General features: G+C 45.8%; 1 protein-coding gene across 3 annotated transcripts in view; it reads right to left on the bottom strand.

Moving 5' to 3' along the window:
* The window catches only part of ADCY2 (adenylate cyclase 2), a 379,164-nt gene that overhangs the window by 122,052 nt on the left and 235,804 nt on the right, over positions 1 to 21,308 (bottom strand). For all 3 annotated transcript variants that reach the window (XM_032469849.1, XM_032469844.1, XM_032469848.1), the window contains 2 exons: positions 6,910 to 7,058; positions 719 to 830 (listed from right to left, as the gene is read on the bottom strand). In XM_032469849.1, the coding sequence (XP_032325740.1) occupies positions 719 to 830; positions 6,910 to 7,058 (261 nt within the window). The remainder of the gene's footprint in view (positions 1 to 718; positions 831 to 6,909; positions 7,059 to 21,308) is intronic.

The raw sequence follows: 21,308 nt of genomic DNA, 5'->3' as shown, positions 1-21,308 counted from the left end.
AAACAAAATTAAGCTGACCAGAGATGTTTCCTAAGACAGAAGCAGAGGGCTAGCAAAAAAGAAAAAGAGTATCAACGTTCCCACCAGAACCCTAACAGTTCCAATAAATATGTCCAGAATAAGGTCTCGTGTGGTCTTAGGTCAGTTGCCATCATTCCCTCTCTGCGAACTGCCCATAAATGAGCATATGAATGGCAGATACTGAACTTACATTTCTGTGTAAGCGGTGCAAGGGTCAATGGAGAAAACTGACACAACAGTAAATAAAGGGCTTAGGGAGAAGCTATGTATCTTATTTTAGAGATTTTCCCAGGATGTTGCTTAGCACTATGAATATGTGATGGTTCTAACTGGAGAGGAAACCATGTTTCCAACTCCTTGACATCAAAATGCCTAAAAAGACAACCTTAGAACAGCAGAGTGCAGACATGCAAATCAAATCTCGTCATGTTGAAGGTATTTATTATTTGTCTGCTGAATTATACATAAGTGGAAGTTTTAAAAATAGATGAAAATGTATGCTAATAATATGCTGCAGCATTTCTCATTCCCAAGGTAGGTTTGAGACTTATCAGGGTTCAATGGCAGATAAATCCAACAAATTTACAAACAACGTTCCTAAAGGATGCTTTTAAGAAGAGGTAAAAAATTGGTAAGGGACCACAGAGAAAGTAAGCCAAGATTTTCTATAAAATAGAAGGCCATCACTAATACTCACCTTTGCAATTTGATCGAATTTTCCAAAGAGTTCATTCAGCATGTGGACTAGTTCTCCCGGGGAGCAGTCACTGGCCAGCCGGGTGAACCCAACAATGTCCGCGTAGAGGATGCTGTGGGAACGAACAGATGGGTGCAGTATTTGCAAGTTGATATTTGTTAAGCAAGTAATGGTAGTTTTTCCCATTAAAAAAGTGTAGTATCTTTATACTCTCTCTATATATTTTTGTAAGAAAAATGTCATTTCCCTGGGTAGGGAATACATAAACATTTTTCTAAACTTTCCCACCATTAAACATTTTTTTTATGTTAAATTTTTCTAATTAAAATTGGAGAAGACAAAGTCATGCAGTGCACTTTTTCTACTCTAGTCCACTCCTACCGATCACCTTTCTTCTCTCGGGGTCGAGGTTGGGGTCGGGGCCACCCTCCCCACCCGGGGGCCCCCCCCCCGGTTTATGTGGTCTTCATCCCGACAGTGCATTACACAGTCATAATTCTGAGATCAAATAGGGATCTTCTATTTGAATCATTACATGATTTTACATAAGAGTCCCTTAAGTAAAAGAAGTAAAGTCATAAGAGTCAAATCCTGTTTTTATTGATTTGAAGAAAAAATTCTGGGTTTCTTACCCCCTGCTGGGAGGGCAGATACAGCACGTCTTCCTAAAGTTCAGAGTTTAGTTGGGGGGGGGGTGCATTAAACAAATAAGGACACCAACTGACGTCCGCTGACAGTGAAAATGAGTGCCAGAGCAGAAGACAGCAGAGAGCCACGAGCCAGAACAGAGCGGGTGGTGAGGGGCCCGACGGGCACTTAGGAAAGGACAGTGCCGCTTCGTGGGAGGGACAGGCTGGCGGGGCAGGTGTGAGGTTCCTAGAGTTCTGCACGTGCTCAGCTAACCTTGAGGGGTTGGGGCAGAGAAACACAGCCCCAGTTTGTGCGTGACAGCTTTGCTAGCATGATAAGCTGTTTATGATTTGTTGGAAGATGGTTTAAGATGGTCCGTGAGACAAAAATAACTACCAATTCCCACTCATGAGGAGAGGCTTTATTAAAACAAAAACAAAAACAAAAACAGAAACACATGTTTCTGAGGATGTGGAGACACTGGAAATATTAGGCACCTTGGTGGGAAAGCAAAATGGTGCATCCACTCTGGAAAACAGTACCATGTTTCCACAAAAAAAAAGAAACATAGAATTACCATGTGATTCAGCAATTGCTGGGTATCTACCCCAAAGAACGGAAAGCAGGGACTCAAACAGACATTTGTGCACCCGTGTTCACAGCAGCATTATTCACAGTGGGCAAAAGGTAGGAACGAACCAAATGTCCCCTGACAGCGGATGGATGGATAAAGAGACTACGTGTCTACATACACTGGACTGTTACCCAGTCTTTAAAAGAAGTGCTATTCTGCCGCACTCCGTAACAAGGGTGGACTCTGAAGACGTCACATTGAGTGAAATAAACCAGACACAAAGGGACAAATACTGTATGACTCCACTGCTGTGAAGTGCTCGGAGCAGTCACACCTTGGAGACAGAGACCGGCACGGTGAACAGAGGTAGGGGTGGGGGCTTGTTGCTTAGTGGGTCCAGAGCTTCAGTTTGAAATGAAGAAAGTTCTGGACATGAATGGTGGTGATGGTTGCGGAACAATGTGAATGTGTGTAATGACACTGCACCGTACAATTTAAAATGGTTAAAACTGTGTTACGAATATTCCAACACAGTAAACAAATAGGGTGGTCCCATCAGCCTGGTAGCATGCAGAATACAGCTCTGTCTCTGCTGTGGGGCACACTCTGCTCTTTGTGCAAGAGTATACGGCTGACGGCTTCACTCTGAAGGGAAGATCGGCTCCTCTGATGGCGGACAGAAGCCGGGTGGGGGAGCCCTCTGGTCCAGAAGAACCAGGGCTGCTGAACGGTTCTCCATTCAGATGGTGCTATGTCACCACCCCCACTTCTCCCACGGTCCCCCGCAGGGGCAGAGATCACGGATGCGGCCTCACCGTCCAAGAGGAAGCACTGCTCTGCTCGCTCAGAGACAGAGTGCCTGACCAGGCGATGCTGAGAAGCAGAATGTGAGAATGGGCGGTGGACTCCACCTCTTGCTGACGACCTCTCCTCATGCTTCCTGTGTCAAAACGTCAAGCGGACAGGCTGAATGCAGATGTCCTAAGCTGACCCAGAACTTATTTGACAGCAGGGGGATCCCAACTGTATGCACGAAACTATGATGCGATGTGCAAAGGGTTCTGGTGGGGGAGGCGTGAGCACTGTGGGGGCACGTGGGAAGCACACCCCACACAGGCTCTGATCAGATCACCTTTAGAAAGATCACTCTGGCTGCAGCAACCTGGAGACAGGCAGGTTAGTGAGAAGCCTACCCTGTCAGTCCTGTGGAAGATCTGTAATCGGGGAAATGGAGAGAACTGAACAGATGTGGGAGACACACAAAGAGGAGAATGAGTCAGGCTTTGTCAGCAATTAGATGTTGTCGGGGCGGGTCTGGGAGACAAAAGGATTAAGGATAAAGACACACTGGGTTCGTACAACTCAAATCAAGTTTGCAAGGGAAGGTGAACTAGCTCCACTTTGGTTATGTTGAGTCTGAGGGTAGTTGTCAGCGCAACACCCAAGAGGAATCCACCCACTACGCAGGTGCTTACGGAAAGCTGTGGTTGAGTTCTGTGCCTTAGCGTCTTGGTGACGGTCACTAAAGTCCTGGGTGAGAGCTAGAGAGAACAGAGGAGTCAGGAGGGAGCCCTGAAGTGCTCTCATTTACAGGAGAGGCTAGATTTAGGGACGAGAAAACACAAAGGAGACTGTAGGGAGAGAAAAAAGGGATGCAATGCCATGGAAGCCAAGGGCCTCTGTAGAATGCTTTAAGTGCAAGGCCAAGGTGAACAGGCCCAAGGGTACCTGAACAATTAATGAGATAAGGATGCAGAAGGAAGTAATGCTCAGATTTGAGAACATAAGACAGCTGAGGGTGAATTAAGGAAGAATGAGCGCTGTGACGGGGTGGGGGTTAAAGCCGGACAGCGGTGATTCGAGGAGGGGGAGAATATAAGGAAGTCTAATCAGAGAGAGTGTGAGGAAAATCTTTCCAGAACCTGGGGCCATGGAATTCTTGGGAGAAAGAGGTAATTTCAGAGTTGGAGGGCGGCACTGGGGCAAGGGGTACGTGTTTGTTTTCAAAGACGTGATTGGCTTGTGAATGTTCCCGCACTAGTGGGGGGGCTTCAGAGGGAGCAACTGGGAGGGGCTACATTTACATCTATAGATTCTCCTCCACTTTCCCCTCACCCTACGTATTACTATTACTGCTGCTGTCATCAGTCAGTAAAGAACTAGTACATTTTATTAACATGGAATGAATGCTTCATTGAATGAATCATCAAAGTAGAACTAAAAGTTATCAACTGATCTTCTTGGTCTATAAACCTAATAATTCTCATTAAAAAACCCTCAGGTATCGACCGAACCATCTGCATTAGCCATGCGTCGTGCCTGCTTTTCTGCTTAGTATACCTGTCCTGTTTCAGGACGAAAAAGCTGTATGTCTTCATAGTTCTTTAAAAAATAATTGGTACTCCACGCCATTTAAGCTTTTGTAATTCCTAAGTATGTAAGTTACTTTAGGATCTGAAATGCATTTTATGAATTTAGATTTAATTCAACGCTGTAGACATATTCCAGACAATCTCTGAAGGCAACTGAAGCTGCCTCACTCATCCTTTGCCTTAGTGTGGTCGTCAGCTTCCAAGATGGCACCAGGGGTCCTCCCCTTGCGGTCCTCACACCCTGTACTGTCTTCTCCTATAGTGGACAGGGCTGACTTGCATAACCAACAGGATACGGCAGAAATGACCAGAAATGATCCTCCAAGGCTGGGCCATAAAAGATACTGCAGTTTCCATCTGGCTCTCTCTTGGATCCCTCCCTGTGAGGAAGCAAGTGGCCACACTGGGAGGACACTCAAGCAACCTGACAAAAAGCTGCATGATGAGGAAGTGAGGCTTCCAGCCAACAGGAAGTTACCTGCCAACCATGCGAGAAGCCACGTCGGAAGCAGATCCCCCAGCAGCCCCGGCCAACATCTGGCCTGCAGCCTCATGGGAAGGTCTATGCCAGAACTACCTGGCTAAGCTCCTTCCAAACTCCAACCCACAGAAACTGTGGGATGTTTAATGTTCTTTAAAGCCACCAAGTGTTGAGGTAATTGTTATGCAGAAATTGACAAGCGATATGGACATTATGCAGACCCTTTGTCAACAGCCTGAGACTGGTGGTGTCTTCGGCCATTTTTATAGGTCTGTCGATCCCGGACTGTATCACAGAGGCTTAAAGATAGTCTGTGATCCTGTTACAATACAGAAGCATTCATCTTTACATATTTTGAATACCAATAAGCGACTTAAAAGTATCTCCCGAGACGGAAGGGGTATTGCTGATTTTAAGACAGTTAAGGCTGCAAAGAGCAATTTCTAGTACATCTTGTCAGGAAATCTGAATTTTTAAAAATTATATATATGTAAAATGCTTAAAAACCTGAAAGCAGGCCAGTGTTTTAAATAATTTTACTCCTAACATGTGTGGATAAACGCTCTCTCTGTATATGTATATGTATATATATATACATATACATATACAGAGAGAGAGATCTGTCCTATGATTCCAAAAAATGGTGATGACTTTAAAAACTTTTTTTTACTACTGATTCCTCGTTTGGTCAATGATTGTTCCTTAGTTCCTACTTGATACACAATTTTTATTCTGTTACCTCCTTCTCAATATGCATTTCTTACTGGATATGAGCTCTCTGTGTGCTTGGGCGATAGCTTTTTCTAAAATTGTATGTCAAATTGAGATTTGTCTTAGCAATGTATTTAAGCTGCAGTTAAATCTGTTTCTTATGAATAAAATTCAAAAATCCTTGACCTGAAGTTGCCAGACTGGAAGGCAGCATCGTGCTTGGAAAAGGTCTGGACTTGGGGGCAAAGGGCCCGATTCCAATTCTAGACGATGCTCAGCACATTTCAGTTGTGTTTGTGGTGGTTGTTACTAAACTACTGAATGGGGGGGGAGCAGCTCTGACAACTAAAGGAATAACATAATGGATGAGGCCAGATGCACCCAAGTTACTTAATTTTTTTAACCTCTTTTTTGGTTTTGCTTTATTTTGGAGGAAGCAGGGGGAGGTAATTAGGTTTATTTATTCATTTATCTTAATCGAGGTACTGAGGGTTGAGCCCAGAACCTCGTGCGTGCTAAACACGTGCCCTACCACTGCGCTATACCTCCCCCCAACAAGTTACTTACTGAGATGACCCAGCCGCCACTGCAATATCATCGAATAGATGAAAGAACACCCCACCCCCAACCAGAGAAGTGCTATCAGGAACGGGTGGGCACAGAAAACGGCGAGGACCAGGGCACCCACATCTGGAGGGGCCCACCTTGCAGCTAGAGTTGGACGAGGAGTGTGGGGGGGGGCACCCTCTCCAGACTGAAGTGAGGGTCCGCACGGCTCCTCTCTAGGGTTCAGGGGGGAAGAGGCCCTCCGCCACCCTCCTTCCTTTCCACAGTCCTACGCCAGTTTCCCAGTCACTGGGATCCCAGGAACAGCTCCCTGGGAAGCAGACATGACCGTGCCACTCTTAGAAGAGCAGTAACTTTCACTAGAGTCTCATTAAGGTGCACACTGGCTCCCTATCACGCGGGCACTGGTTGGCCAGAGCCCAGAAAGCCATTTTTCCTGATAGACAGCAGGACACCCAGCTTCCCTGGAGAGTGCTGGCTCCCCAAGCCCTGCCCCTGCCGAGTCCACCGTGAGGAATCAGTCCTTGTGCCCAGAGCCCACTGACTCTTTAATCTCATGGCAGCACTGAGTGCTGGGTTCCAGGTACACCATGAGATCTGACCAGGAAGTTCCCAGAATAAGGACCCCACTGTCCCCCTCTCTCCCGTTTGTGACTAAAGGTCACAAAATGCAGTAAAGTAGAGGAACCCATTTCCTTATCTTAATGTGAAGGCCTGAGAGGCAGCGCACGGGTGGGTGGCGTGGTACCCTCTCCTCCCCGCTCCTCTGCACGCAAAGGTGAACAGTTCCAAAGGATGCGCGACACCGGGAGACGTGGGCTCCCGCTGCACGCGCCCAGCCCGGCGGCCGGCGTACCTGACGTTGGTGTGGCGCTTGACGTACAGGTTGTGGAAGTTGTTGGTGTTCTCCATCTGGCCGGCCTTGGGGCCCTGCAGCCGCTGGATGATCTCCGCTTTCATTTCCATGGCGATGTGCGCTGGGAGCAGGGACAGCAGAAGCCGCTCCTGAAACAGGGTGTGGGGCAAAGACCAAGAGCTGTCGCACAGCCAAGGTCACATTCAAGTGCCACTTGAAATCATCCCTGATTGAAGTGGGGCCAATGTGAGTGCTCTTTCCAACAAGTTAAAATACAGACTCTAGAAACACGTATTGAAAAACAAATCAGATTTTCTAAGGTCAGAGTGTGTTACTTATCATTTTTTGAGTTCTAAGCATGTGCTCTTCAGTGTGGAGAAAAAGGAAGGCATACTTATTTCCCCAAAGACATTATTTTTCTATTTTGATCTTAAGGTAGTGAAGCAGAAATAATATTAAAATCCCAGAAACCAGTGGTCAGTCTAAAATAGAAAACACTCATTTTCGTCTGCTTGTTCATTTGAGAGATAAAGTATAAGCTTTATTGCACTTTAGAAAGTCAACCAATAGTCCACATTCCCTAAATAAGATAGTCACACATTCTCAAATATTTCATTTTCTCTGTGGTGACCACCCACTCCTCTTTAGTGACTCTAAACCAACATACAGACAGAGACAAAAACATTAGCTTCTCTAAACTGTCGTCAGTGAGAACCACAGGTGGGACCCAAAGAAATGATGACAGTGAGCTTTTCTTGTATTTTCAGTCTTTAAATTCAGTAAACCTGGCACATAGTAGCACACGATATTGCACATATTTGAATATGTGCTTATTTTCGTTAAATGGCACATTTCCATTCTCTTCAAAGAAACTGCAATTTTTTTTGAGAAAAAGTATCAGAGAAGGGCAATCTTTGAAAGTTTATATCCATGCTAGAGTATTTTCAACATCAATCTCTTATAGAAAACATCCTATTCTCCAGGTATTGTGAATTTAGCAGCTGGTATTCAGTGTGTATAAACAAACATTTGTGGAATGAAACATTTTCTCTTTCTTCCACATTTTCTTTCTCTTTTTTTTAATTTGTTTTTTTCTTTTTGTGGAGAAAGTGGTGAGAACGTGGGGCGGGGTGGGGGGGAGGTGGGCTTCACTCCCAGGTGTCTGTCTCCTGGGCGCACCCACAGTGCACATCACTTTGGGGGCTGTTGCGAACTTTCACCAAAGGAGCAGAGGAGGCCAGGAGGGCACCTTGATGAAGATGAAATGACCACAGCTCATGCCCATCCTGCTCCAGGGAAAGACAGGGGCAAAGTCAACAGGAGACTGAGTCTGGCTGTGGGGGACCGCAGTACATGGCAGGGAGGTCTTCTCCGTGAACTGGTGTAACAGCGTTGATCGTTTGTTTGTTCATTCATTGATTTGTTCACCCAGTCAGAAAACATCCATCATTGCCCAGGAAATGCCAGGCCCCTTGATAAGCACTCGTGGTAAATGCAAAGACGAATGAGACAGTGTCCCTGACACCACGCTGTTTATGACCCGGTAGGGGGCCCACCCCCAGGGCACAGCTGTCAGATGAGGCGAGAAGCACAGGCTGGTGTTCAGAGGAAGCCACAAGCCTGGGACCTAGGAATACAGAGAGAAACGTGCAGCCAGGAGCACGGGCTCTGACCCGCATTCTCCCGGGAGCTCTCTGCGTGTGAGCCAACTGCATCAAAACCACAGCCCTATCTGCTGGGTGTTATTCCAAACCTCCTTGTAACAGAGGCAAGAAGAGGCAGTTAGGTAAAGGGCGGGGAACTAACACTTGTCATAGCACCTGACACAAGCCAAAGGGAATTTTATTGGTACTTAAGAAAGTAAGAGAACACTTTATATTTAATAATTATCTTTTTACTTTTTGTTAAATTCCCCTTGATGTTTCCTTATAAATTAAGACATGAAATGTAGAAATCAAAAATTTTTAATAAGGTAAATGTCCATGGTTGATGACCTAGTGTGTACACGAGTAGGTGTCTGCTCCCTGTCTGACCCTGGGATCCACATGAAGACAATGGGATTTATTTTTTAAATAAATGGTACTCTACCACCTTTTGTAATCTTAATATAAAGAGCTATTCCATTACCTACTCGTCTTCTGCTATCCGCCTGCCAAATACATATATTTGCCACTTATCTTCAATTCTTCAATGGTTTACTTTCCATGACAAATCAGTGGTTAGACACTTGGGAAGTGTGGAGTCATAAACCACATGATATATTCAAGGAAGGCCTGAGATGACAGACTTTGTCCCTTAAAGCCTGGAACTGAGTTAATGCTAATGCTGCATTTCCTTCAGCCCATTTCAGTGGCTGTTAATCACACTGGTGCTGTTGAGTAACCCTGAATGGATGGTCCCCGCTTCCTCTTTCTGTTCATGATCCCTGAACTGGATGATTGGGTGTGAGCTCAAATGTTACAAAGGAGTCATAACGTTCAAGACCTAGGAAATGTAGTGAGGAAGGTACGGCACTGCTGCCAACAAAAATCAGGCGACCCGTCTGGTCACACTCTCAGACATGAACAGAGCAGCCCCAGACGGGAGCAAAAGGACACACGTTACTCAGAGACGCCATCAAACCCCTGTCATCATCAAAGCAAGTAGACACTGAATACAAATTTGCTAACTTCTAAAACAGTGACAAGAAATGCTGGCATGCAGGATGTAGCAGACTATGCGTCTGGCTTAGGCTGTCTGTTTAGAAGTCTCGGTGGAGTCTGCGTGTCTACAGAGATGTGATGATTGGCTTAAGTCAATTAAAATCAATTTTGTGCTCTTTCTGACGGGTGATGGATGAGTCAAGGGCTAAGAGAAAACAACACGCACCAGGTCCCAGGGCTCAGCTTACATCACTCTGCACGGCTGTCGTATGAGGATTACTGAGTCTTCCCGTGAATTCAGTGTGGTCTCCTGATGGACTTCAAGCTCTCAGTAGGCTCTCCCAATGTTTATATTCAGTTCTAGTCATGTTTTCTGGAGCCGAGGCTGTCGGTGTCCTGACCACGTTCCCTCTCCCTTCCCTGCGGCTTGTTCCCTTCTAAATCTATAGTTCTCTGTGTCTTAACCAATGAGGACGTAATGGATGGATAAACACCCCAGCTTCTGCACCCACACCCCTCAGTGGGCAGATGTGAGCATCTTCCACACTTCAGTCAGAGGGTGTCCAGATGGACCGAGCCCATGTTGCCACCAGTGTCCCCTTTCAATAGCTGACCTCCCTCCCTGCCCAACTCCTTCACTCTGCTACCTGGAACCATTTCCCAACTAAAGGACAATACCCACATCCTTGTCTTAGGGTCTGCTTGGGGTAACCCTAACTGAGACGTCTCTAAGCACCTTCTCTCTTCCTCCTGCATTCTGTAATAAGAATACACTAAACCCCAAAGCACACAAAGCCAGCCTTTCCTGAAAGACAGTTTCCATGAACAAAAAAGATGAATCGAATATAGTAATCCTCTTTCATGCCCCTGGTTTCATTTAATGACCAAATGTAAATGATGATCTTTATTTTAGTCCCAAGTGTTGACAGACGACTGGCTTTTTATAAGTAGTTTGAAAAAAGCAGGAAATAAACTTCATATGTTGTGTAAACCAAATTTTCTTTTGTGTGTGTGTGTGTGTGTGTGTGTGTGTGTGTGTTGAAGAATCTGTGTGAAGTTAGACTGGAATAAAGATTTTGGTAACAGCCAAAGAGCCAAACAGAGAAGACCCAAGTCTTCTCTGCTACCATGTGATGCCAGGACCGCTGGTTGAGGGTGAGACCTGTGACCAGAGCTCAGGACGGGGTCTGTGCTTTGGGGTCTGCATGTGTCCTCCTGGCGATCACAGCACTGGGTAATGGGGAAAGCCTTACACAAAAGCCTGCACTCCCATGTGGTGAGTCAGGGCACTGTTACATATGTCTTTCTTCCCTTGTAAAATGCTGTGCTCTCAAAGCAAAGCCCAGTACTATGGCATAGACGATAAATTTCAACTCAGTTCATAATCTGACAAGGTTAATATTCCCATTAATATTTCAGCTTTTTGCTAATGTAGCTGTGTGCCCGCCAAATTATCTGAGAGCGACACACAAACTTAAGTGCTTAATATATCAGATATAACCCAGCTACATTATCTCCAAGCCCACTGGAGACAGTCTTTAAGGGGTCTTTTGGAAAATCAAGTTGTCACAAAACTGATGGATATATACCATTACCGTTTATTTCTCTTACTGAAAAAGACTGTCTAACTACAGAGAATTTGGCTAATTCTGGCCTATTCAAAGGTTATCCAATGTACCACTTGGCCCCAGTTTGAGAGTTCCACTTCAACACACCCCTTTATTAAACCTCTAATTATTATTCATTAGCAATAAATTTTTCCGAGAACTTGTTTTATAAAATTGTGCCTCCTAGAAAAGCTACAGAGGTCATAAATTTCAATGTGCTATTGATCAAAATTCAGGACACTCTGCACTCTGAAGTGTTTCTAACATAATGAAGCAAAGTACATATTTAACTTTATATTTTATGCTGTTTTTGAGATTATTTCGGTTGACAAGAAAATACAATTTAAGCCAAGAAGACCTGAACTTAAAATTTGAGCTGAGATACAATGATGCACATTATGTCCTATTCCTTCATTAAACCAAGGCGTGTAATAGTTAAATCTGCTGTGCTTTCTAAAGGGAGGTTGACAATGACACACTCTTTCACAAGAATTAAATATTTTTTCTCCTTCAAGATTCTCATTCCTATTCAGTTCTTATTTTAAATGCAATTCAATTACATCAGGAAGCCAAACCAATGCAATGAATAGAAGAAATTTTGTTTTAAAATGTTCTCCTCCCAACAGAAAATAGCTACCAGAATATACAGACACCAGATCCCTCAACAGCCACTGCATCACATGTGAAGCGGAGACAGATGACGCCGTTCAGTACTGTCTTGCACTATGAATGGACCATGTGTCCACTTGGAATCAAATGTTGAAAACTCTGTGCTTGGGAAACACCTGCCAGGGATGTGACTGTTAAGTCAGTGTCTTCCCCGAGCTCATGCATCCTCCTGCAGCCAGCCTCACGTTTGCAGGTTTCAGAGAAGCAGCAACCTCTGGCACCAACCTCTGTCGCCCGCACAGCTCCACAGTGAAGTTCCAGCAACTACTGCTCATGTTGCTGCCTCCTGTTCTAAAATGTAGTTTGTTTCTCTTAGGTCCTTCCTTCGAAATCTTGCTTCAATCAATCAATCAATCAGAAAACACTGAATACTCTTACTGTTAGAAAGGTCTTGCTTTTTCTTTCTTTGAGTTTTATAAAAACAGTCAGTCATCATATTCACATATGATACAAAGTAGCAGCACTTTGGAGCAGAAACAGCACCTACGTAAGAGCAGACATGAGCTCCCGCCACTCCTCTGCCACCCCTCTGCCACCCCTCTGCCACCGTCCAGGAGACCTCAGCCACACCACTCCAGCCTTTCAGTCCCAGTTTGGCTGCCGAGAAAATGTCTACTGGACCCGGTGAGTTGGAGGTCTCTGTGTCCATGTAAGTTCCTAGAATTTTATGGAACCATAAAAGGTCCTTTCTAGAATTTACCCTTCATTGTTTAAGAGTTCAACAATTAGTGACATAGAGTAAAAACTCCAAGTGCTCCAAGGCAGTGGCCAAGACTGCAAGGACTTTGAGAAAGGAGAGAACACTTGGAGTCTTAACAAAGAAGACAAGGAGGAAGCTGGGTTTTTGCTGTTCTTGAAGAGTGGCTCCAATGAACTGGAGGAGGATGAATAAGAAACAAGAGCTATGGTGTGCCAGGTTAATGGGCAGTGTTTGTGTGTGGAGGGTTGTCGATTTCACAGGAAGACTGCAATGCTTTGTGCAAAGTAATATCAATATACTATGGATATGTTGTGGTATGCATATATAATGGAATACTACTCAGCCATAAAAAGGAGTGAAATATTGCCATTTGCAGCAACATGGTTGGACCTAGAGATTATCATGCTAAGTGAAGTAAGTCAGACAGAGAGAGACAAATATCATATTACTTATATGTGGGATCTATAAAAAGACATAAATAAACCTATTTACAAAATAGAAAATACAGTTACGGTTAAAAAGGGGAAAGGCGGCAGGGATAAATTAGGAGTTTGGGATTAGCAGATACAAACTACTATATACAAAATAGATAAGCAACAAGGTCTTACTATATAGCACAGGGAACTATATTGATAGCTTGTAATAACATCTAATGAAAAAGAACATGAAAAAAGAATACATATATGTACGACTAAGTCACTGCGCTGCACACCAGAAAGTGACGCAACATTGTAGATCAATCATACTTCAATACAAATAAAATCAATGTGCATTTCAACAAACCGCTGTTCCCTTTTACAAAACAATAAGTCCTTTCATTGCGTACATATATTGTTGTCTCACTTTATAAACCCTGGTCACCTTCGATTTCACTTAAACGTAAATATTTTTGACCATAAAAAAGGCAAAACAGATACAGGTGTGGCTCAGAATGGGTTCGGAGAGGTGGTGTTCACTAGGAAGTCATGAGCAGATGAAACTTGTATCTTCCAGCTTTACGACCACTGACTGCTCGTTCCATTCACTCTGATCTGTAAGTTCAGTGCGAGGGTGGAGACGACCAAGATGCTTTTAGAGAGCAAGGCATTAAGAGAGGGTGGAAAGAAATAAATGTTCATCTACATGCGCCTACTCTCCAGTTAGGAGAAGTTAGAGAACAAAAGCCTAATCAAGTCAAATTATAAATTATGTCTGTAGTCACAGGTGGCAGTAAGTTGATACTTCTAGACTTGAATGGTGTACAATCAACCGTCAATTCAACTCCTCAAAATAGAGCCTCTAGTGGAAAAAACATCACTCATAAAGTAGTCGCTCCAAGGATGGGAGAATATGGAAGTCTTAAGATAAGAGGCACATCTCTGTTCCCTTGACCAGCAGCAGTGCACACGGCTGCACATGGCACCCGGAGCAAGACGACGGGAGGGCCCCTGAGCATCACATGTGCCTCTCAGGCTGGTGACCCCACAAGGTCTGACCCAACACAGCTCAACACCAGTGCTGCTGAATCACCCAAAGGGGATCTCATTGTGCAAACAGGCCTCCATACTCACGTGCTGTAAAGTAAAAAAGTCAAGTGCTCCAGAGTGATGTGGATTCTGGTATGACTTGCCTCTCAAAGGTCCTCTGCCTATATTCAAGGAACACCATCCAGCCCAAAACAGGCAGAGCCAGTTGAAGAAAATGGCAGAGAAATGTGCGAAGACTGACCACACTACTGGATTTTGGGGGGAAAACAACCTCATGACATATAGGTGGCCGGGTGAGTTCTTCTGAAAAGAAGGAAAAATGAAGATGCTAACAGTACCATGGACAGAGGAGATGATAAGAAGACATAGAAAGAAGTTAATATGTGGGATCCATTGTATTAAATATCACAAAGAGTAAAATGGAATATTTAAACATTCAAATGCAATCCCTCAGTGACACTGGATGCCCAGATGACAATGTGGTTATAAACACACAACACTTGCAGTAACTCAACTGTTGTCCTGAAACAGGTGTTGACCCTCTCTTTCCTCGCCCCACTGACGATAAGCTTGGCCACGTGGCTTGGTCTAAATAATGAGATGTGATGGGCATGATGCGTGCTTCTTCTGAGCAGAAGCTTTAAGAGCCAGCCTGGGGCTCGTCACGCTTTTGTCGCTCTCTCTTTTGGGGACCAGCAATGTCCCAGGTAGAGGCTGCTCTGAACCTGGGTCCCCTGTATGATGCAAAGTGGGAGCCCACCGATCCTGGACAAATACAAGGGAGACAGCATTGTTATTTCCACTTTGATCTGGGGGTGATTTTTACTCCAGCTCTGCAGGCAGAAGCAACACCATGAGGGCGTGCACACCCACCTGTGTGCTCGGTCCTTGTGTGTGTATGATTGTCATAGCTGTTCTGACTTGATGAAATTTCACTTCCTCATTCACATAGACACCTTGGAGTTGCTTCAAGGGGTGTAGGAATTACACAGGGCAGGAAATCCCCCACCCAGTGTCAGACGCATCTCTTCAGCTATAAAAAAACAGATCACTTCTCTAGAAGCTTTTTTCCTAAGAAAAGGCTGAAGTCATGAGACTCAACCCATTCTCCTTGGCTGCAGGTGCCATTCTATATGCAAATTGTTGTTGTCTGTGTCCTCCAACTGAAGCGTTTGTTCTCACCAGATGCGATGCGATGAGCCTTCATCAACCAGCCATGTGCTCCCAGACTTAAGACTGTCAGCAGTGCAGTGTCACACAGAGATGTTCATCACATCAACTATGAAAGGTATCACAAAAGAGCACTGGAGTGTGCTGGGGAGGCGGCAGACCTGGCTCCCTCCTTGACAGCGATAAGGCCCTCAGCAACTTGGGATCCTAGTCTGGAGCAGGCTGCTCTGTCTAAGCCTGGATGCTTGCACGTGTGAAGCCGTGCGTCTAAGAGAGCTGGGGTGGGGGGTGAGGGTGGGCGCCAGAGCTTTGGAGGGGAGACCAGTCCCTTCGATGTTGCGACTAAGTTCTCCTTCAAGAAAGGCCTATAAATTCGCATTTGGGGCACCCAGAATTGTTGATCAAAGAATAGGAGACCTCGCTTTTACACGGAAATGAACTTTCCCCTGTTCTTCGGGGAAATGACAGAACCACTTTATTCGAACGCAGTTGCTCTGCTCTTAATTCAAGATTCTTTTCCCCGTTCAGCAAATATTTATTGACTACTTTCCACGCACCAGTTCCAGTCCTAAGCAATACGTAATCATTATCTCTTAGACGTGATTGATCCTTTTTTTTTTTTTTTTTTGGTGGGGAGAATAATCCTTTTTCCTAATTGTGCTGAACTTGGAGATGTGAACCCAAAGCAAAATTGCTCCTGGGGTGAGTCTCACAGCCTCCGATGGTGCTGACAGCCCTCAGCCCCCTCCCAGCCCCTAGTCCAAACCCTGGCCACACTGGGGCACAGAGCAAATCCCAGCTAACGTCAGAAGGCTTTCTCTGAGCAGGGAGGGAACTGAAGAGATTCCTGGCAGGAGCTGCTTGACGCTTCTCTCGTGAACACACCACTGAACCCTAAGGTGGGCATTTACTACTTCTGCTGTGACCACTACGCTGAGCGGCTGGCTTGGAGAGAGAACTTCAGGACTCTCCAGCACAGACGTAGATGTTCAGATTTCTGCTTATTTGTCCTGCAAATTGAAGCCTCCAGAGAAAAGCTTCTGAAGTCAAAACCCTGCAGATGATACCCTGTAAATATTGTGCCTGCCCTCAGACACTAATTGTCCCCTTGGGCACAGACGCGACTGATACCAAGAGATGGGCCCATCATTTCTGCATAACATCAACTTTTCAGGGAAAGAATAATAAATGAGAAAAGACAGAGCAGAGCTGCATTAATTCTCATTCTGCTAATCAAGCAATGTCTGAAGCTTCCTCGGATACAAATGAAAGAGGCAAGCAGCAAATTGTACAGCAAAATCATCACGGCAGGAGGATGAAGGGCCATCATGTTCCTAGGATTTCATTGACTTGAATGAAATGAAATAATCCTGCTTCAAACTCAGGAATGAAGGTGCTCTCCTGGTCCAGTTTGCTGGACTGTTAATTTGTCACACACCTGATCTGTGAACCAATATTGTTCGTACATCATAATTTTGAAGTTTTATCTTTGTCTTAAAAAAATACATTCTTTGTAATCAGACTGCAGATTTGTTTTCAAGGATTCTCCCACCTAAGTCTCACGAATAGGTCTGTCCTTAGAATTACATCAAATATTGATTAAAAACAGTGAATCTGGTTCAGGATCTCAAATGCAACTCTTGGGGCTCAGAGCAGGCCACCCCAAGATATGCCACAGTGGCATCTTGGTTATTTTGAATTAAAGTTACTTAAAAAACAGTCAGTGCAAAAAAGGTACTCTGCCCTCCTCTGTCTGCCTACAGGCAGCAAATAAATCTCCCACATGAAAGGTGCACTGCCAGCACCACGCAGTAGAGAGACGTCTTTATCGCCAGAGACAGAGAATTCAGGGCCAAAAGTCCCCCCTGTGAACAAATCTCGTTACTTCCTAAATGGACCACCCCAAGCCCAAACTCTGATTAGGTTCTTCACTAATTAAGCACCCACGCCTAAGTTTCTCTGCCTTGTCAATTCCTCACAAATGTATTGTTTCTTTGTCTAAATACAAAAACTGCCTGGTTTGCCACTTACTGGAGCCTATTTCTCTGACATTTCCATAGGTATGAACTAAATCTGTATTTTTTCCTCCTGTTAACCTGTCTTATGTCAACTTAATTATTAGACCAGCCAAAAGAGGGTGGGGTGGGGGTGGATTTCTCCTTCCCTAACACATGGCTATCTGACAAAGAAAAATAAATGATGGCTCGGCGCTCCTAAAATTTAAGCAAAACATCTTGTAACAGTTTACTGTTAGTTACATATGATAACTCAAGTTTAAATCATACAGGGAACGTAGCAGGAAACCTTGATTTGGTGTGTCTGCTGACTCATTTTCTTACTCTCAGCATATACTGTCTTAAGAATTCATTGAAATTTCAAGTCCAGAGGAAGCAAACTGGCAGCCTGCGGCCGAGCCTCCCCAGGCAGATGAGCTCTGACTGGCTGGCAGAGAGCGCTCGTCCGGCTTTGTCGGGGTGCAGGTGGAAGAATCTGAACGCCTTTAGGTAGGGCATGTAATTTCATTGCATGTATTTACCTTGTCGGCTTGTCCTCTAAGTCTGACCTCTCACCCTTGGCACTATTGGCATTTGGGGCTGGAGCGTTCTTTGTTGTGGGGACTGTCCTGTGCGTTTCAGGATGTTTAACTGCATCTATTCCCTAGACCTAGACCTGAGCTAGACGCTAGTAGCGCCTACTCACCGGGCACCAGTAGAAATCCCATCCCCACTGGTAACAACCCAACCACCTCTAGGCACTGCCAAATGCTCTTCGGGGGAACACCGGTGGCAAAGATCTCCCCTGACTGAGAACCACTGCTCTAAATGTGAGTCTCCTCCTTTGGACCGTTAACCTGACTACTTGTTCCCCCTTGCCCCTCCGCTTTCCTTACTCCATTCCTTTCCACCCTGGACTCCATAGCCCATCACTTCAATTGCTTTCTTGCCTCCATCCTTCCAGAGCGGAGGACAGCAGCTCTCGAGGGCATGCCTCCAAAACAGACCGTAACTTGTGGTTACATACCATTGGCCAGAGGCCATTACAGGGCCGTCCCCGCCTCTGAGGGATGCTGGGACATGCCTTGGTTCAGGGTGGCATATGCCCAGGTAAAAAGATCCTCATAGTAAAGAAGAAAAAGATAATGGATCTTGGGAGAAAAAACAGCAGTCTCTTACATGCAGAAAAGTCAAATGCTGCATCTCCAAGATGGAAACCGTCACCTTCCCTCCCGGAGCTGTTCATCCCCTTGTGCCTTTTGTTCAGTTGAAGGCTGACCATCTTTCCAGCCGCCTGAGCAGAAAGCTGCTCTCAGCCTTGATCTCTCTTCCCTCTCACCGCCCCACGTCCAGTGAGGCAGGATGTCGTGTCCTTCACACGGGGGAACTTGCCCCGCTCCCTTGACCTCCTGCTCCTACCCAGTTCTTGGCTGCCTCCACCACCCACCTGATGAGCAGATGGTCTCCTAACTGGCCTTCCCACCTCCTGCCCCCTGCTCAACCTCACCTTTTCTCTCCTGCAGCAGAACTCTTTCTAAAACGTGACGCAGCCAAGTCAGATCTGTCCCAGCTCTGAATGCATCTACTGACCCTTCTCCCCACCGTTCCCCTTTGCTTCTTCACCCCTTGTCTCCCCTCCCACATACACTGTTTTAATTTGGGGGGCCATTAGTCCACACCCCTTACTGCTGTCAAAATCACATAAGCTGGAGGCCAGGCCTGGAAGGGAGGGACACCTCTCCCTACCCAGAGCCCTCTCGTGTGTGGTCAGAAAATTTGCTGTTTTTCGGTTTTTTTCTAAGTAAAAAGATTCTATTAAAAAAATTTCCAGTATATTAAAAAGACATGCTATACCCCCAAGAACTCCACCTGCTTCGTTTCTTCCTCCTCCATCTCGAGCCTGTGGCCCAGCTCCTCTGAACCACATGCAGCCCCAGCCTGGAGCTGTGCTCACCTCTCCCTGGAGAGGATGCTTTCCTGGGACCTGAACTCTAGGCTCCACCACAGCACTCCCACCCACGGCACCGCCCTTCACTAAGGCGAGCCCTGCTAACTCCTCTGCCAAGCTCCCAATCACACACCCACCCCTCCTCTACCACGCCCTCCCTGAGAGCTGTCTTGCACAGTCTCTCATCACCCCCAGCTGGTTAGATGCTGTGTACTGTTTTGGCACCCAGTGTTTACCTCCCAGCTCCACTGAAATCATCTGTTTACTTTCCTGCCCAAAGTTGTAGGTGTCGCTGTGCCTAGACTGGCCCTTCCTCTATATTATGTTCTCGGCATGGGACAGAGTCGGGCACACAGTAGACAATAAACAGCTGTCGGACAGACACAGGAAGGGATGCCTGGATGTGTGACGAACGCCTCATTACACATCAAACAAGATTTCTGCTGGGAAGCTCGTTAAATAGTCTGCTTTTTCAATGATGGAAGTCAAGAGAGCATTCTGGCCTCAGCTCTGTCACTCACTAAGTGGACGGTGGGTTATAGGAGTGGCCAGCGTGTAACTTCCTTGGCTGCCAGCGTCCTCCTAGCATCCTGAGAGGAGTCTGAGTGCATCTCTGCGGGCCCTTCAACCTGGAGGTTTCATCCTCTCTGCACGGTGTCGGGAAGAAATGGGGAGACATCCTTGAGCAGTGGCAGAAAGGAAATACATTTTGAAATTTTTGGGGGGGTGGTAATTTTTAAAAACCTATGCTTTTCTACAGTAGAAGAAATGATGGAAGAATGTAAATAACAAATACATGTGTCTATATAATGCATGTGTATCATATATGTGCACATATGTCCGTATCTACAGACACTTACATACCTACAGATAGAGACGTACAGACAGGTACCCTGTAATGTTGTCACAGTACACGTTAGTTGCCATGCGTGCATGTACATGTTTTCTTCATGTATTTTTCTTAAAGGTGTTCTCCTGTCTGATCTTCCTAGAGCTGAGGAGCACTCTCCTTGTCGTCACTCTGCAGGTACAAGTCCAAGTGCTGATGCAAATTCCGCCGGGAAGGCTCCTCCCGCTGCTGACCCCAGCACTGGGCATGATGGGAAGGACGCAGCCCCGAGCCCATCCCGGAGGTGCCGAAGAGGGAACGCATAACTTACGAACTGCAGTCCAGTCCAAGTGCAAAGAGGGCATGTTTTCTGCCAGGAAACAAAAACTAAGATCGGCAGGGGAATGAAAGCCATGGCTAGTGAGAAGACGCTCAATGACACTAAAAATCGATGTATTTATTGATTAATTTGAATTAACGACATCAGCATACATAAGCTTGGGGATCCTCAACGTTGTCACGCCAACAAAAAACATGTGTCCACCAGGAAACGTATTTTTGGAACACTGAATTGGCGTGTGAAAGGCTGGTATCCGGTTCAACACTGAATCCTCTGCAGTGTTTTCCAAGGAAAAGAGCATGTTATTCTCGCCAGCTCCCGGGTCCACGCCAACTTGACCTCAGGCCTGGTTTGGATTAGAAATGGATTTCGGTTGCCTGTTGTTGCAAAACAAATCACCCCAAGACCAGCGATTTAGAACAATAACGTGTCTTCTTCTTCCTCTTCTTTTTTTTTTTCTCATGAGTCTGTGGACCAGCTGGCTGGCTCCTTTGCTGGGTTTGCTGCGGGCCGGCCACAGGACTGTGCTCAGCTGAGGGCTAGCCTAGCTGGAAGGCCCAGCAGGGGCCTTATTTTTCTGGCAGGTGCTGCTGGCTGGCGGCGGGGCCTTGGTTCTTCTCCCTGTAACCACTCAGCCTCCATTAGGCTGACGGCCTTCCTAATGGTGATCTCAGGGCAGTGGTCCCAGAAAGCAAGAGGGAATCTCAGGGCCTCATTAGGCCTTGGCTCCGGAATTCACAGAGCGTTATTTCCCCATATTCTATTAGTCAAAGCGAGAAACACACTTGCCTAGGTTTGAGGAGTGGCAAAAAATGGCAGTGTTTTCCATCAGACACAGATAGGATGACTGATGCTTCCAACATTCATGGTTCCAAAGTCATGGTGGAGCCAAGCGTGAATAATGTCTACATGCCCTGGAAGCGCAGGGCCTCTCCACGAGGACTCCCGTGGCTCTAGATCAAGTCAGGTCTCAGCTATGTTGGCTCCAACTTGACTTTCTGTGAATTTACCTCCTGTCCAGCTCTGCACATAGC

Source organism: Camelus ferus, chromosome 3, assembly GCF_009834535.1.
Source record: "Camelus ferus isolate YT-003-E chromosome 3, BCGSAC_Cfer_1.0, whole genome shotgun sequence".
Classification (NCBI taxonomy): domain Eukaryota; kingdom Metazoa; phylum Chordata; class Mammalia; order Artiodactyla; family Camelidae; genus Camelus; species Camelus ferus.
This window is presented reverse-complemented; position numbering and strand designations above follow the sequence as displayed.